The sequence below is a fragment of the Choloepus didactylus genome, chromosome 15 (assembly GCF_015220235.1).
Source record: "Choloepus didactylus isolate mChoDid1 chromosome 15, mChoDid1.pri, whole genome shotgun sequence".
NCBI lineage: Eukaryota > Metazoa > Chordata > Mammalia > Pilosa > Megalonychidae > Choloepus > Choloepus didactylus.
This window is the reverse complement of record NC_051321.1, coordinates 19,438,908-19,457,325: the sequence shown is the minus strand read 5'-3', so window position 1 is coordinate 19,457,325 and position 18,418 is coordinate 19,438,908. Positions and strand designations below refer to the sequence as shown.

The window sequence follows — 18,418 nt, the reverse complement described above, 5'->3', positions numbered from 1 at the left end:
GTGACAGGATGTTAAAGGTGGTGGATCGGGGTATCGGGTGAGGGGGGTCAGGGTATGCTGGAGTTCTATGTATGGGGTTTGTTCTGTTTTTGCAACTATTCCTATAAGTTCCAATTTATTTCAAAATAAAATTTATTAAATAAAAATTATACTAATCACAATGTGGGAAATGGATTAGAGGGGGAGCAAGCAGAAAACCCAGTTTAGAAACCCTTGCAGTTTTCTAGATGAGAGCAGATAATGGCTTGAGCTATGGTTGTAGCAGTAGGGATGTAAAAAGTAAATGGACTTGAAAGATTTTAAAGCATTGGCAAGAACAATACTCTGTGACTGGCTAGATGTATGAGGAAAGAGAGAAGAAGCAAGGATGACTTCCAGGTTCCTGTGTTGGGCAATCATGTGGATGTCACACTCATCACTCATCCTGGGAACATGAGAGGAGAAGCATATTTATGGGTGGGATAGATGAATCAGTTTTGGACATGTTTAAGTGTGAGGCATCTTTGATTCTTGTGTGTCCATTGCTCAGCAGAAAGGGATGAAATAATGAATGGAAGGTCCTGCAGCATACTTTAGGAACAGGTGGGATCACTTACAGGTAAAGTAAAATGAGAACAGAAGAGGGCTTCAGGACAATAAGAGAAGGCTGCAGAAGAGACCAAGAAAGAATTGCCAGAAAGACGGAAGGAATACCAGGAGAGGAGGATGAGAACGAAGCCAAAGGAACAGTGTTGAGAAAGATGATAAGGTCAGTGGTGGGTGTTAAAAGATGCTGAAAAGTTCAAGTAAGGCTGGGTCTGAGAAGTGTCTACTAGATTTGAGGGCATTAGTTGTTTTTAATGGAATGGTAGGGTAGAAGCTAGACTGCAGTGGGGAGAAGTAGAAGAAAATAAGAAATGAAGAATGGGAGGATGGGTGATACTCTAAAGAAGTTTGGCTGTAAAGGAAAGGAGAAATATAAGCTGGTAGGGGAAAGTCATAGGAGTTTTGATTTTCTAAGATCTAATCATATTCTAAAAAAATGAGAGATAAAGGATATCTTTTATATAAAGGAATAATCAAGAAAAACCCTAAGAAGGCACATGAGTATAGGATCCACAGCAGAAGTAGACAGAATAATTAGATTCAGAGAGGAGTAGGAACATTTCTTCCATGATAACAGAAGGGAAGGAAAGAAGAATGGTTGCAGATGCAGGCAAGTTCACAGGACTGATTCCAAGAAGTTGAGAGAACTGTCCCCCCCGACAGCTCCCATTCTATGAAGTAAGAAGAATCATCTGCTAAGAGTAAGTAGAAAGGTAAGGGGGAGGGCCAGAGTGTGAAGGAAGTAGGTAAGGTTTGGAATAGGTGCTAGAAAGATGGACGAGAAGGCTCTGACCAAGGACACATGGTAGTATCAGAGGACTCAAGATCTCAGTTGAGGCTGTGACCATGAATTTATAGCAGTACCAATCTGGTTAATGTTGAAGATTTCTATAACAACATTTTGCAACTTGGGTATCAGTAAGGTGTGAAAAAGAAGATACTTGGAGTCAACCTGAACCCAGGCTCTGCCAGGTAATGTCATGAGTGGATTTTAGCTAAATGGTTTACACAAAGCAAAGAGTAATGTCAGTTCCTGACCTCCAGCTACAGACACACAAGAAATAAATAAATAATATATATATATATATATATATATATATATATTTCTACCTTTCAGAAGAAAAACAAGTACAATGAATAAGCAACAGAAATTTGAAGGCTAAGGAATAGAGGGACTAAAAAAATCCATTCTATCTTATAAATTGCCTCTGCTATTGTTTAAGGAATATAAACTCTGATTTTTAGAAGCCACAATGGAAACTTCAGATAAGATTTTAAAAAGACCTAATGAAGACAGGAATTTAAAATTTTTTTAGCTAGTAAAATTGCAAAAATTATAACACTGTTCATTTAATGCAATGATTGCATTTAAAATTGAATCTTAAGAGAATTTAAAAGCCTGTTGATTAGCACCAGAAGAAGTTGCTCATTTTATACCTTTGAAGCTGCTCCTGCATGTGATCTGCAATTTTCACTTTGTCCAATAAATTCTGAATTTCAGCTTTTTGGCGATTAATAATTTCTTTATATTTCGATAATTCATCTTCTGTTCTTAATCGTTCATCTTCTAGACATTTTACCTGTCAAATGATCATAACCAAGTTGAACTATGAACAATATTTTCTTCTTCTTTATAAACTATTTCAGACAGTGGTTATATATTAATAACGTAAAATGAATTCTGAATCACTATTAAAGAACATAAAGAAAGTATACCTGGATGGGAGTTTTAGTACGACACTTTGATTTTTGCTGAGTATCCATTTCCTCCTCTGAAAAGGGAGATACCTCTCCTACCTACCTCAAAGAACTGGCATGGAGAACAAGTAAGAAGGTACTATGAAAAACACTTTGAAAATTAAGTGATTTCAACTTCAAGTGGTTACTTAACAGCCTATTTTGAAATAAATGATCTACAGTGATGATATATTTCACATTCATATTAAAAAAGATCCTGTCCTTATAGTAAAGACTATAAACACCAGAAAAGATTTCATAGATTGTTAGAAATTAAAACTCTATCCTTCTAAGACTATTAAATACACCCAGGAGAAATATAAAGGAAGGATTCCTATTATTTTCTGACACCCATACTTCTAAGATCCAACTCTTTTCAATTAATGTGCTGGCAAGATTGCCTTTAGATCAGAGGATTATAAATATAGAAAATTTGGTGTGAAAAGGGTACGTCTGACAAAAATTCAAAAGGACTGAAGTGGAAGACATTTTCATTACAACAAAAGACCCAATTTTTTTGCCAGGGAATTGCTATTCTAGTCCCGAGTTCTTTTATTTGGAAATTTTCCATATAAATATTCTTTCCCCTCCCTTTGAAAAATCAGAGTCCAAAATTAAAGATAATATTTATCATTCCTCTGGGGTCATGACTAATGATTAATTACCTTTGTTCTCAGTGTTCGTAGCTCATCCATGCCCTCCTTAAATGTCCTCTTCAGGTCCTCTAGTTCCTTTATTTTGGCATGATGCATCTTTTAAAAAGTTTAAAAGAAACCACAAATCATTATATACTAAAAAAATTCTAAAATGTAATTTTTGCTCCTTCTCAAAGGCCTAAAACTAGATAGCGATAAGTACTCCCACCTAGAAAGCAGTTTTCTCTTTCAGTTATCATTTATTTATTACAAATTCAAGAGTATACAAAGAGCAAAACTGCTCACCTCTAGCTGGTCAGATTTTTCTTGCATTTGTTTTTCAAGTTCTCCTTTTGTGACTCTGAGCTTTGCATCAAGCTCATTTGATTTAATTTCTTCTGATTCCTAATGGAAATGAAAGAAATGTATGACAATTTTTAAAGTTTTATACTTTTAAAAGTGAAGGGGTTTTGCAATTAAATTTTCTAATTGTGAAATACCTAGTCAGTTATGAATTTTAATATTATGATTGCAATGAAAAAATTTTAATATGTCAATTTTGCATCAAGAAGAACAGCAGTTGGCCCAGCGGCCTCCAGGAGCTGGAGAGGGCCCTCCGCTGACACCCAGCAAGGACTTGGAACCTTATGCTGCCAGCACAGGGAAGCAGACTCTGCCAATAACCTGAAATGGGTTTCTTTTAGGGGCTCCAGCAGGAGGTTTCTGACACCTTGGTTTTAGCCAGAAGCATTTTTAGTCACCCTTTTCTTGAGCAAATTCCAACAAAAAAATCTTGCACATTTCTAGTCCCCATGTATGCTGGTTCTGCTCTGGAAGCTCCTGTGGCAGCTCTCCATCATGTCAGTTTGCCTCCTGTGCTGGTTTGGATTTATTATGTCCCCCAAAACTCCATGTTCTGTGATGCAATCTTGTGGGGGCAGATGTAGTAGTGTTGATTAGGTTGGAACCTATTGATTGAGTGTTTTCATGGAGAAGTGATTCAATCAACTGTGGGTAAGACCTTTGACTGGATAATTTCCACGGAGGTGTTGCCCCACCAATTCAGGGTGGGTCTGAATTAAATCACTGGCGCTATAAAAAAGAGAGCAACTGGGAGTGACATAATGGAGAAAGCTATAGCTAAGAGAGAACAAAACACACCAAGAGCAAAATTTTGGAGTATGCCATTTTGAAACACAACCTGGGAGCAAGTGGATGCCAGCCATGTGCCTTCCAAGCTAATAAGATGCCATCCTTCAGTGAAGGTATACTGTTGTTGATGCCTTACCTTGGACATTTTATGGCCTTAAGACTGTAACTTTGTAACCAAATAAACCCCCTTTATAAAAGCCAACCCATCTCTGGTGTTTGCAAATGGCAGCATTAGCAAACAGGAACACCTCCCCACTATCCCTTCCAGATATGCAGAATATTCAGGAAGAAAACTTATCTTTCCCACCATTGGGCCCTCCCAGCTATCTACAAGTGTCCAAAGATTCTGCCACTAGTAGTAGCAAGAACTCTTCCTGTGACACAGATGACTTGTTTTGGTTCCACACAACATCTCATCAGACTACTCATTCTAACTCTGCAAATAAATTCATCACCCACTCCCCGAGGTGGGACAGGGACCCCACCCCACCCCACCCCCAATGAATGATGTGGGACATGGATTCCGCAAATGAACCTGACCTTGGCATTGAGGGACTGAGAATGCCTTTTTGACCAAAAGGAGGAAAAGAAAGGCAACAAAATAAGGTTTCTGTAGCTAAGAGAATTCAAGTAGAGTCAAGAGACTTTCCTAGAGGTTACTCCTACACAAGCGTCACCAAGATATGCCAAATGACCACAGTATGATAAGCCCAAGTCAACAGTAGTCCCGAAATCCCAAAAACTTTAAAGAATACCTGGATCCCTATCTGATACTCTATAAAGGTTTCACTTACTAAGCTTATTTTTCAGAAACTTAAATACTTCAGAGAACTCCTATGCCAGCTAAGTTCCAAAACCCAGAGGCAACAGCCTCTTCAAGAACATCAACTAGATGTGTCTCCTTTTCTCATAAAGTTGATACCCCTTTTTAACATGAACAGGTTAGGGTGGTCACTGCCTAGACATCCCTGAAGACTGGGAAAGTGGTTAAACTAGAGGAAGGGGTAGCAACAGACAAGGTGGAATTTAACAAAGGATTATGAATACTGAATCTTTATATAAATTTCTTTTTCTTAATTGCTGGGTTATTAGAATAGCTAGAAGGAAAGAACTGAAATGGTGGAACAGTAACCCATAGCATCCTTTGAAGTTTGTTCTATAGCTACTTGCTAGGTTATAATTTGAAAACTATCACCTTTTGTATATGTTATATTTCACAATAAGGAAATAACTGAAATCATGGTACTATAACTCATAACTACTTTGGAAATTTCCTATATAATTACTTGTTAAAGCATACTTTGAAAAACTATTACCTTTATTTTTATGTATGTTATATTTCACAATAAGGAAATAACTGAAACTGTGGAACTGTAGCCTACAGTATTCTTTGAAATTCGTTCTCTAACTACTTGTTAAATTTCACTTGGAAAGTTATCATTTCTATATATATGTCATATTCTACAATAAAAAATATGATTTAAAAAAAGAAGATAGCAAACTTAAGGTACGTTAACATAACAGTTTTTTGTTGTTTTTAAGTTATACATTTCCTTGTACTCTTCATTCTTCTCATACTTTCTAGAGTTTTATTTAGTTGGAAACTTCTCTAATAAGATCACTAAGTTGCAAATACTTTTTTAAAATTCAGTTTCATTGATATATTCACATACCCTATAATCATCCACAGTGTACAATCAATTGATCACAGCACCATCATATAGCTGTGCATTCGTCAGCACAATCTTTGAACATTTTCATTACTCCTATATATATATATATATAAGAATAAAAATAAAAGTAAAAAAAACCTAAAATATTCTATCTCCTCCATCCCCCCACTATTTTTTATTTAATTTTTGCCCCCATTTTTCTACTTATCTGTCCATACACTGGATAAAGGGAGTGTGAGTCACAAGGTTTTTACAATCATCAGTCACACCATGAAAGCTACATAGTTATATAATCATCTTCAAGAATCAAGGCTACCGTGTTGCAGTTCTACAGTTTCAGGTATTTCCTTCTAGCTATATTTCAATACACTAAAAACTAAAAAGAGATATCTATATTGTGCATAAGAATACCCTCCAGAATGACCTCTTGATTTCTTCTGAGATCTCTCAGCCACTGAAACTATTTTGTTTCATTTCTCTTCCCCCTTTTGGTCAGGAAGGTTTTTTCAATCCCACAATACTGGGTCCAGGCTCATCCCTGGGAGCCAGGTCCCATGTTGCCAGAGAGATTTACATCTCTGGGAGTCATGTCCCATGTAGAAGGGAGAACTCCACTAAAAAAATCCATTCCACACTGCAAATACTGCAGCTATGGAAATCTAACGAAACAAGAGTATCAATATTCAGCACAATTTGTCACTAATCTATTTGAAGTGTTAAGCATACCTGGTATGTTTTTATCATATCCTGACAGTTTTTTCGTATCTGATCAGCTTCCTCCTTTGCTTGGGTTAACTTTGTTGTTGTTTCTTTGAGTTTATCTCTGGTTTCCTGCATTGACAGAAGGACAGTGACAAAGTTGGTCACAACAATGTGAAGAGTAGTAAGAACCATGACCAGGGAGTAGGGAGCACTCTCGTCACAGCACTGCTACTGAGCAGCCACATACTATGCTAATAATAATATTTTGCTTCTGACAAAAAATTAAAACTGTCTGCACAGTTAACTGATAGCCAATAAATAAAGTTTATTTTGTTAAGAGTTTTCAGCAAGTTACTAGAAGTTACTAACCTTCATCTCTGATAAGACAAGAAAAGCAAAGTGTTAAACAGCTCTTTGCAGACACATAAAAGACAATGGCTTATGGCTGTGGTAGCTATTCAAAATTGCCTTTTAATAGATTCATGCTGCAATCTGATTTCTGTTCCTAACCACCCCCCTAAGATGGTAATTCTGAAAATTTGCAGGGACTACTCTCCATCAAATCCTATTACCTTTTTTCGGTTCTTATTCTTGACTTCCATGTTCCAGTTGACAATTCTGACCACCCCTCTGACCACTTTCCTTCCTGTTTTCATTACAAGAAAATACCTTTTTCCTTCTTTGTTGCTGGCTTCTCCGTCTCCCTGACTAGCTACCTGTGGTGATTTTCCAAGATCAAGATCAGCCCTTGCCCTGAAGTACTTTTTCCATAATTCTCCTTCAGAGAACCATCGAGTACCATAGTCTTGGCTATCATCTGGATTTCAAGTGTGAGTTATATATCACCTCTTCCTAGTAGTAAGTCCTTCAAAGGGTTAGGTGATGCTATTCTTCCTGTCAGTCGACAGAATCCAGGGCATCCCTAAATCATAACAATCAATACACTGTGCTGTAGCTTATGTTTCCCCCATTAAGCATACAGATTCTGGAGAGCAGGGCCTGTGTTTTTTTTCTTATATCAATACCTAGTTCAGTAGCTGCCACATATTAATTATTCAATTAATATTTGTTGAATTAATAAAGGAACACTTAATATAAACCTTCTGTTCCAATTAGGTTGGTCTCCCAATACACCAAATATTCAATTCTCTTTGTTCTTTTTTTCATGCTGTTTCTCTACTTAGAATGCCTTTCTCTTCATCTCTCATACCATCCAAATCTCACCTATCCCTCACAAGCTTCTTATTATGCCGTTTTTAATAAAGATAAATCTAGTAACAATGTGCTCTTTTTTCTAAGAGCTAGGCTATAGCATTATTGACTCTACCACGTTATTAAGAACTTAGTTACATACTTTCAATTGCTGGTCTTTAATAATAATATGAGTTGTACTAAAACTATCACTTTTATAATAAAAGCAACTATTTGGAGACATCAAATATTGCTTTTTTAAAAAAAAAAATACTAGACTATCAGTTTTACAAAGAAAGAGGGAGGAAGGAACTTTATCTGTTTTTTTCCCACTACTATATCACAAAACAGCTTGGCACATAGGAAATACTCACTTCATTCACTGAAAAACTTAGCAATAGAATGGTAAATTGTGAGTTGTATATACATTACTACAATATAGTTTTTTTTTTAAAGTAACAACTAAGAATTTCTGTATGTCAAAAAATATTGAATAAATGAATAATTGGCAAATGGAAAAGTGACAATCACATTAAATGTGTTTAGGTTAATATAGTGCTGCATGCAGAGGAAGACCCACTAAATACCTGTTGCCTAATAAATGCTGTTACCTGAAAAGAACTGATAAATTTCTAATTTCCACATACCAGGTCAATATGCTTGTCACTTTCATTTTCTAGCAATCCACACCATGTAACCTTACAGAAGTCAGCCTTACACCTCCCCTCTATCCCACTTACAGAGTATCTGGTTAAGTATCTGAGTTATCACCCATTTTCTGAACACGATGTGGCTCACAGGAGCCTTCTAACAGTCTTTAACTCTTTAGTGCTACAATTCTAATCAGTTTCAGGATCCTGTTTTTAGGAGTATAGATGAGGACAAGGGAAGTACAACAGTCATTAGATACAACCAGGCATTATGTTCAGATCTTGAAGCAACTCAGGTAGTTAAAAACTATTACCATGGTATAGTCCTATGGATTTGGAATTTTAATTTTAATTTTAATTTCCCATCAACCCAAGGGAAAGAAAAAATTCTAAACAGCTCCCAGCCATGTGTGAGTCTAGGGATTGTTCCACCTTCTCCTTTTTGGTATTCTTCCCTGCCTCTGCAGGGTAGTTCTTTCCGTTTCCTTACACACATGCACTGACGAGTAGACAGTGGAAGACCTGAGGGGAAACCCACTCTCTCTAACCTATCTTTGATCACTGTCAACACAGACAACTCTACCTATAGTTTTCTCTGATAATAGTATACACGAATATCCACAAGTTATTAAAGTTCTACTAATCTGGAATTATTTAATGAGATAATCTGTGATTATGGTTTTAAACAATATCACTGAGCCTATTTTTGAAAACTTAAGAATTGATATTTCCAAAGCATTTCTCTTCTGCTTAAATCATAATTCAGAGTTGTTCTTCTTCTTCACATTCCATTATCTTCAGATTTTTATTACCTCTAATACCAGTTCAGTTACTGTTTGAAATTACGGTATCAGGTACCGGCTTTTATAATTACTTTTCTTTATATTTATTTTTTAATAAAATGATATTCATTAGCCACAATATCAATGAAATTACTCATAACAAACTTATTTTATTCTTAAAATCATTATTATATTTGTAATCATGAATATAATGTCTTGATGAGAAGAATCTTAGCATTTTTGATACTTTTAAAAATTGCCAGAGTTTGCTTTCAATTTTAATAACCCAGATTCTTCCTCTCACCCCAACAAATTTCTGACAATGTTTAATATAAAATACAGCATGCAAAAAAGGCTTAAAGAACAGGGTTAATTTGAGGGCTGTAAACAATGAATAATAAAATTTAACTTTCTATCCAACTGAATATTTAAAACATGCAAAGAAATACCTTCTTTTACAATTACCAAAAATTCAGGCCCAAGCTACCCCTCCATCAATCACTACATTAGGTTTCATGCCTCATTAACTTTTACTGCAATTGCTCTTAAAACTGATTCTAATTATTTTACCGCATTATAATACTTACCCTGTGTGAATCCATTTCAGCTTTTAATTTGTTTTGTGCCCATTTCACTTTAATGATGTGAGAGTTGATATCTTCCTTTAACTTGTCTATTTCTCTGATGAGTCTAGCAGTTTCACCTTCCTAAAACAGTATCACTGTGTCATATTTTTCATTTAAACTATCAATTAATTATTTATGTATCTTTTGTACCCCTCAAAACAATCAATGCAACAATACTTTATCAGGAGTGGGCACACTATGGCCTACAGGTCATAAAACTGATTTAAAATTCCAGTCATAAAAGGGCTGGAAAATCACTAAATCCAAATAATAGACATGAAGATGATTAGCATTTGTATTTTAGCCCACTGGATGTGTTGCAAGCATAAGCATACCTTTATGATTCTTCTCCAGTGATTGACATTAAGATTAACTATGAACTAAATTTGTTTGCCATATTCCTAAGAACAATGGCAACATTTCTGAACTAAAAACTAATGAAAAAAAAATAATGTTCACCACCAAAAAATGATAATGCACTGGAAACATGACCACACTATGAGGCTGCTTGTGAACAGCAAGGGTTCTGAATAATTCAGTAATTAACTCTCCTTGGAACAGCCCCTAAAAGTGCAAGTTTTCCTGTAAGAAAAATCTGAATTCTCTCCTTTGGTGAATAAGTGGTACATTAAGATTCCGGCCAAATTATGCTTTGTCTCTGAAACTCTTCACATTTTAAAACTACTGCATATACATTTTACTAAATAAAATCCTCCCTTGAGGCACAAACTGATATCCCCAACATTAGATTTTAAAAGAAAACTTAAAAAAAAAAAAAAAAACCCATCAAGAAAAAGTTATCTAATAAGCAACATTTGTCATTATCTCATCCTTCCCCAGCGAACTTTTTTTGCAGACAGGTGATAAAATAGTGGAATTACTAAAATAATCACTTTCTTGGAAGGTAAGCTAATAAAAACAAGTTTATGGTTAAGAGTGTTCTAACCATGTTAAGTTATGATTACTTGATTAAATAAGGAAGAGCAAAGGGAACACATTTCAAATAAGTTACAATAGCAAAATTATACCTTTGTTTCATACAGCTGGTGTAACCTTCCTTTCTCCTGAGAAAGCTGCTTAATTTTGTTAGTGTTTTTCTCACATTCCTTATTTGCATCTCTAAGTTTTCTCTCAAGTATCTCTTTTTCCTTTCGAAGGTCTAAGGATTCCTTCTCACCTCTTACATACTTCATTACCATTGTTTCCTTTTCCTGGCGTGTCTCCTCACATTTCTTGTTGGCCTTTGAAAAAAATATTATCTAGCATTAACAAAAAACATTTGTTCAAATAATACAAACATAAAGACATATAAAAATAATATTTTCCTATATTGCCAACGCATTTTTTGTTTTCTTTCTACAGCATTTCTCGGATTTGTGTCATGCAATTTTAAAATGAAAGAAAATACTCAGAATTATAGAAAAATTATATAATGAACAATAAGTTAATATCACTAATATTTACTTCTAACCTTTCCTATTCCTCTTACTTTGACTAACATGGTTGCTACCCTCTATTTACTGCACCAGATCCACTTTCCTACCCTTTTCCTCCCCACCCTATGCCCAGGAGGATGGCCATTATAGACCATATCAACAAGTTCCCTTGCCCTCAAACTTCCATTTGGGTTCAGCCAATGGGAGGCACCAGGCAGAAGATCTGGAGGGTAAGAAGGGCATGACGCCTGGCTCCTCCAGAGTTAGCACAGGTTGGCTGAAGGTCACTGCTCCTGTCAGGAGCTCCCTATACAACTGTCCTCTCTGGATAGCGCTACTTGCTCCCTCTCCTTGCTTCTTTAGAAAGTTGAATTTTCCCTTTTCAGTTCCCCTAAACCTTGTCCACATCCTCATAGAGTCCTTTTATTAAATTTTCTTCTAATTATCCATAATAGTGTGTCATCTATTTTTGGCCAGGATCTTGACTATATGGCTGACAATTTCTAAGATCTTAATCTTATCTTCTTCCCCCAAAGTAACCTAATCAACCATATACAAATTAGTGATCATTTGATTTTCTATATATGAACAGATTTCTAAAGTATTTCACACTTAATAATAAATACCTAGTTGGATTAAATGTGAAATATATAAGATCATTTAAATTTTCTATGCGTTTAAGATAATGCTCCATATTCTGAAATCTCACATAATGAAAATATATACAGATAACCCTTCTTTTAAGGAAATTCAGTTTGCAAATATGACAGAATTAGCTAGATTTTAGGTAATTGAATAATTGTACTTTGAAAAAGTTAATTAATGGCTCAATGTCAACTTCATGTGATGTTTGGTTTCATGATAACTGAATCCTCACATAACCTATTAGCTATTGGAAACACAAAGAATAAGTCATGGCTTCTGTCCTGGATGAGTGAGAATAACATATAAACAAAAAAGTATAATACAATATGATAAATTCTAATGGATGAATGTACAAAGTTTTTTGGAAACACAAAATACTTTTTTTAGGAGAAGGATGTAAGCTAGGTGTTGAGGAATAAGTAGAAATTCAATAGAATACAAGGCATCAGTCAAAGAAAAGAATTCAAGATAGAGTGAATATTGTGTAAAGGCCTGAAGGTAGGAAGCAGCATGGTATATTTAGGGGATAGCAAGTCATTTTGCAGGACTTAAATTTTGTATGTATTGGCTGAAGTGGGGAGGAAATGATTATAAAAACAGAGAGGTAGAGATTAGAAGAAGGGTTTCTCTTAAGAAGCTAAAAGTTGAGATTTTATCCACTAGACAATAAGAAGTCAAAGAAGGATTCATAAATCAGAACCTTTTATTAAATGTGTGTTGAAGAAAGATAATTGGTGGCACCATGGAAGCTTCATTAAAGTTGTTATATGGGAGGCAGAAAGACCAGGGAAAAAAAACAACTACAATAGATAAGGTGAAATATTAGGAGGTTCTTGACTAAAGCATGTATGGTACACTGGATAACAGCTTTATTACTCAATGGGTCATCCATGGATCCAATGCAAAGAAATAATCTGAGGAGCTTATTAAAAGTTCACAGTCCTAGGTCCCATACCAGGTAATGGCTGCATCTACTTCATAGAGTTGTTGGGAGTGTGAAAGGAAATAATATGGTAAATATTACTTAAGCTACTATAGGAAGTCAGCCTACTTATGGGGCTGATAAAGGAAGAGGGCCAGTAAAGATCTTGGGATTTGACCAATTTAAGATGTTTTATAATAGAATTAGATGAAGCTAAAGAATGAACAAGATAATCAACAAGATCAACAGCAAGCTAAAAATAAGTAAAAATGTAAGTAGTTCTGCTTCTGTCAATATGGCGGATAAATCCTGCCCATGCAAAACACCAAAAATATTAGATGAAATAAAACAAACATCTTTTTAATATACAGTTGAGCTCATAAGGTATGAGTAAAAATGTTTTTTTCATGAATTGTATTACAATGAAATGTATTACAATAATTGCAAGATGTTAATATGGGAACACTGTACTTCATGCACAATTTTTCTGTAAACCTACAACTTCTCTAATAAATAATAATAAGAGTGATAATAATATTAAACTTCTTAAAAAATTTAAAAAGAAAGTATGGGAAATACCCAAAGCAAAAAAAAAAAAAAAAAAAAATCTAAGAAGCAGCAAGAATCCAGAATGGTATGCTAGGGCTCAAACCTTTATTGCCCTAAGGACATTTACCAATACCAGGCTATGGAAAAAGAGGTCAGAGAGAAGATCTTAAGCCCAATGCAAGGTACAGAGTTGGAACCAAGATATCCAGCCCACCTCACCATGCACCCACAAACACCCATTACAAGTAAAATCCTCGGGTTGAACAAAGGAACATAATGTGTAACTCATCTGTTTCAGCTTCAGATCAAAGAAAAATAAATGGGTAAGGGGAGCAGGCATGTTATAAAAGTCCCCGAATATTTATAATCACAGCTCTACCCTTCTGTACCTTTGAGGTTCAAACTCATTCTACCTATCCGGTATGGGAAATGGGGACATCTCAGTCTGGAAAATTAAATTAAATTTGTGTGTGAGTACATGTAGATGCAAGCATGCAAACATATGCTGGAGATCTATTTTTAAATGCATCTCACCAGGTTTGGTGATTCTAGATAAAGCATAAACAGGTGTTCATTTCACTATTCTTTCATCTTTTCCACAGGCTTCAAAATTTGCAAAATAAAAAGTTAGGGGAAAAAAGAATGAAACAGATCTATAAATAATTAAGTGGAAGAATTTCCAAAATTGACTGAATAGTACCCTCTTAAGATCATCCTGAAGATTTTAAATAGTTAATACCTTTAGAGAGTAAAGTGTTTCAAACATGGCCTGCTACATAGTAAAATCTAATACATTAGCTATTATTAACATCATCTACACTCTTCATGATTAGGAAGGAAACAGATACATGAGTATAAGATGTTGTCATTTGTAAAACAAAAAAAAGGGGGGAGAGGAGGAGCTCTATGATTGCTTGTCCATGCAGCAAACATTTTTGTAAGGATACACTGGAAACTGGCATCAGTGGCTGCTCCAGAGAGGGAGGGAAATGGGAGAAAATATGTGGAAGAAGATTAATTTTTTACTGCTTGAATTATCATATCAAACTACTATTTTGTTTTTATTACAAATAAAATAAACTTCAGAGAGTTTTAAAAAAAGCTCACTAGGTTTCTGATCACTTATGTTTGGGTTCACTAAAACTGATAATCTCTTACAGTTCTAGACTCTATAATTCCCTTCAATTAGTGGAAAAGGTTGGAGATCTGATAGTATGGATTTTAAATATATAGCAGTTCCAAATTAAGTGGTTAGTATATGGTAAAGAACCACAGATATGAAGGGGGAGGATAACTTGTTCCCTAAAGGTCTTCCAGGAAGCCCCCTATGGTAGTAGCTCCAAAACAAAATGGATCCATCTCACTCACAGTGTAAGTGAATTAACCCATCAGATTAAATTCACTGTGAGGACCAATTGTTAGTCATGCATTGTGCTAGGTATTGGGGATATAAAAATGAAGATGACAAAGACCCACTCTTAACAAGTTTAGGCAAGTAATACAAAAGCATTGCTTAAAATTACTTTCTCTGAGATTTATATATACAAACTCAAAAAGATTACCAAGGTATATTTAAGTAGGGGAAAAGAGAGGTTACAAAATATGTACAGTAAGATTCCAATTAAATAGGGAAGTATATGAATACACATACACACATATAAGTATGTATGACTTGTATATGCACATGTGGCAAATACATAACCCAAATATCAATAATTACCCATGGAACAAGGAATGGGATGGAAAAGGATTGAGGGCAAAGGAGGCAAAAGTACAGATAAAGGGGGACAAAGTATTGTCTTAGTATTTTTTAAAAAGATTAATTTTTATATAAGTAAAATTACCTATCCTTAATACACCATTCAGCTCCAAAATGCCCTAACAGGATTAATTTACTTTAATAAACAAGAGGCCCCAGAGTATCAAAGTTAATAATGACAATGTCATGAAAAATACCTGTTCAATCCGATGGGCCATCTCTTTGTGTAACTGTTGAATTGCATTTTTACTAGCAATATCTTGAGCTATTAGTTTATCTTTGGAAGCTTTAACTTCTTTATTGAGTTCCTCTATTCTTGATTCTAACTGTAAAGAAAATTATTTCCAGGTTACATTTATAAGCTTTATGAAACAGATTACCAATACCTCAAATAAATATAAACAACTTAAATAAAACATCAAGAATGAAATAAATACACTTAAACCATCAAATTAGAAACCAAATGTCAGCAATGTTTTTGTATCCATTTGGAAAAAGATTAATCTAAGTCTGAAGTAGATTCTGATAACTTAAGATGATATAGTAAGCCCTAGTGCATCCATTAAGGAAATAACTCAAAAAAATTACAGCCAAAAAATAATTAAAGAAATTAAAATGTTACATTACAAAATAATCACTTAATGCAAAAGAAAGCAATAAGGAGGAACAGAGGAACAAAAAAGACATGAGATATACAGAAAACAAAAAGTAAAACGGCAGATGTAAACCCAACTATATCAATAGTAACATTAAATGGATTAACTAATTCAATCAAAAGTCAGATACTGTCACATTGGGTAAAACACAAGATCCAGCTACATGCTGTCCAGAGGGGACGCAAATTATATGCAAAGGTAAAAACAGATTGAAAGTAAAATCTTGGAAGTAGTGCAAACAACAACCATGAGGAAGAAGAAGGTGCTATACCAATATCAATTAAAGCAGACCAAAAAATAATGGTACTAGAGATAAAGAGGGATATTTCATAATGGTAAAAGAGTCAATACATCAGAAGACATAAAAATGATATACATATGCACCTAACAACAAAGCATCAAAATATCTGAAGTAATCCTGCCTGAAGACGGAGCAAGAGATTAAGTGAGAGGAAGGGGTAGCAACAAACAAGATAAGGTTTAACAAGGTCTATGAATATTGAAACTTTATATAAATATATACATATTTTTAGATGCTGGAGTGTTGGAATAGCTGGAAGGAGGTAATTGACATGGTGGAACTGTAACCGATATCTTTTAAAATTTGCTCTATAGCTACTCATCGAATTGTGTTTTGAGTCTTCACTTTCTGTATATAACCTATATTGAATAATAAGGAAAGAACCGAAACTGTGGAACTGTAACCCGTAACAATTTTTGAAATTACCGATATAACTTCTTGTTGAGCTGTACATCAAAAGTTAATACATTTCTGTATGTATATTATATTTTACAATAATGGAAATAGCTGAAGTTGTGGAACTGTGACCCATGACATTCTTTGAAATTTGCTCTCTAACTACTTTTTAAATCATACCTTGAAAGTTATCACTGTTATGTACATATGTTAAAGTTCACAATAAAAATTCATTAAAAAAAATTTATCTGAAGCAAAAATTGACAGAAATGAAGGGAAAAACAGACAATTCAACAATCACGGCTAGACACCTTAATACTTCATTTTCAATAATGGATAGAGCTAGGCAGATGATCAACAAGGAAATAGGAGACTTGAACACTATAAAGCAACTAGACTTAACAGACATATATAGAACACTCCATTCAGCAATAGCAGAATATACATTCTTGTTAAGTAGACATTGAACATTATCCTGGATAAACCATATGCTAGGCATAAAATAAAACTCCATAAATTCAAAAGAACTGAAATAATACAAAGTATGTTTCCCAATCACAATGGAATGAAATTAGAAATAACAGAAAAAAATCTGGTACATTCACAAACATGTGGAAATTAAGCAACATACTCCTAAATAACAAATAGGAGAAATGACAAGGGAAATTAGAAAATACCTTGAGATGAATGAAAATGAAGACACAATATGCCAAAACTTACGGGAGACAGCTTAAACAATGCTTACAGGGAAATTTACAGCTTTGTATGCCTTCATTGAAAAAAAAAGAAGATAGGAAATCAGTAACCTAAGCTTCCACCTTAAGACACTGGAAGAGGAAACGCAAACTAAACCTAAAACAAGCAGAAGGAAGAGAATGATAAAGATTAGAGTTAAAATTCATGAAACAGACCAGCCGCCTCCGCAGTTCTAACATGGCGGATCTGACAGTGGAGGTTCGCAGCTCCCAATGGGGCTTTTTACAAGGAAAAGTGATTGGAAATGTATCAAAGTGATTCAAGAAATAGTAGACAAATCTGGTGTGGTTTGGGTGAGAATCAAAGGAGACAATGAAAATAAACTACCCAGAGAAGATGGGATGGTTCCATTTATATTTGTTGGCATTAAACAAAGCATCGGAAATGTGCAAGTTCTTCTAGAGTATCATACTGCTTATCTAAAGGAAGAAGAACAGCTAAGACATGGAATGCCTACAGACTGATGAACAACTGCAACAGATTGGTTCTAGGTCTTACAGTGGAAGAGGCAGAGGTCATCGAGGCCCTAATTACACCTCTGGTTATGGTACAAACTTGAGCTGTCCAACCCCTCTGAAACAGAGTCTGAGCATGACAGGAAAAGATGATCAAGAAAGCCAGCATCAGCGTGACAGCAGGAGACGCCCAGAAGGAAGAGGTACAGGTGTTTCAGGGGGTCAAGGTGATGGTGGACCACGTGGTAGCAAATCCTCCATGAGTTCTGCGCTCAAAGATCCAGACAGCAATCCATATAGCTTACTTGATAATACAGAATCAGATCAGACTGCAGGCACTGATGCCAGTGAATCTCATCACAGTATCAGCCATCGTAGACGGTCTCATAGACGAAGGAATGATGAAGATGATGCTCTGATGGATGGAATGACTAAATATGATACAGCTTCAGTTAATGAAAATGCGCTAGGCAAAAGATGTGACTGAAGACCATGGTCCTTCAGAAAAGGCAATAAATGGACCAACTAGTGCTTCTGGCGGTGAAATTTCTAAGCTATAGCATACTCCAGGAGAAGAAAAGATTAATACCTTAAAGAAGAAAAGTAGTCCTGTATGGTGTTTCATAAACTGAAGACGCTCCTAGTTTACAGTTCTTTTACATTATATTTTACAATTGTGCTTGTACAAGCTTGCCAAAGATAGACTATGGATCACCAGTCTTTACATCACACTTGCAGTTCCTCCATGTGGAATTCAGAAAGGGGGAGGGATCCTGAAGAAATCATATGTTAAACATATTTAGACACCTA

General features: G+C 35.1%; 1 protein-coding gene across 1 annotated transcript in view; it reads right to left on the bottom strand.

Annotated features, from left to right (window-relative positions):
* Positions 1–18,418, bottom strand: part of CCDC186 (coiled-coil domain containing 186) — a 56,109-nt gene that overhangs the window by 18,402 nt on the left and 19,289 nt on the right. Inside the window, exons 4-10 of the mRNA XM_037804622.1 lie at positions 15,242–15,370; positions 10,762–10,974; positions 9,695–9,814; positions 6,509–6,613; positions 3,264–3,362; positions 2,988–3,074; positions 2,023–2,165 (exon numbers count right to left, since the gene is read on the bottom strand). Of these exons, the coding sequence (XP_037660550.1) occupies positions 2,023–2,165; positions 2,988–3,074; positions 3,264–3,362; positions 6,509–6,613; positions 9,695–9,814; positions 10,762–10,974; positions 15,242–15,370 (896 nt within the window). The remainder of the gene's footprint in view (positions 1–2,022; positions 2,166–2,987; positions 3,075–3,263; positions 3,363–6,508; positions 6,614–9,694; positions 9,815–10,761; positions 10,975–15,241; positions 15,371–18,418) is intronic.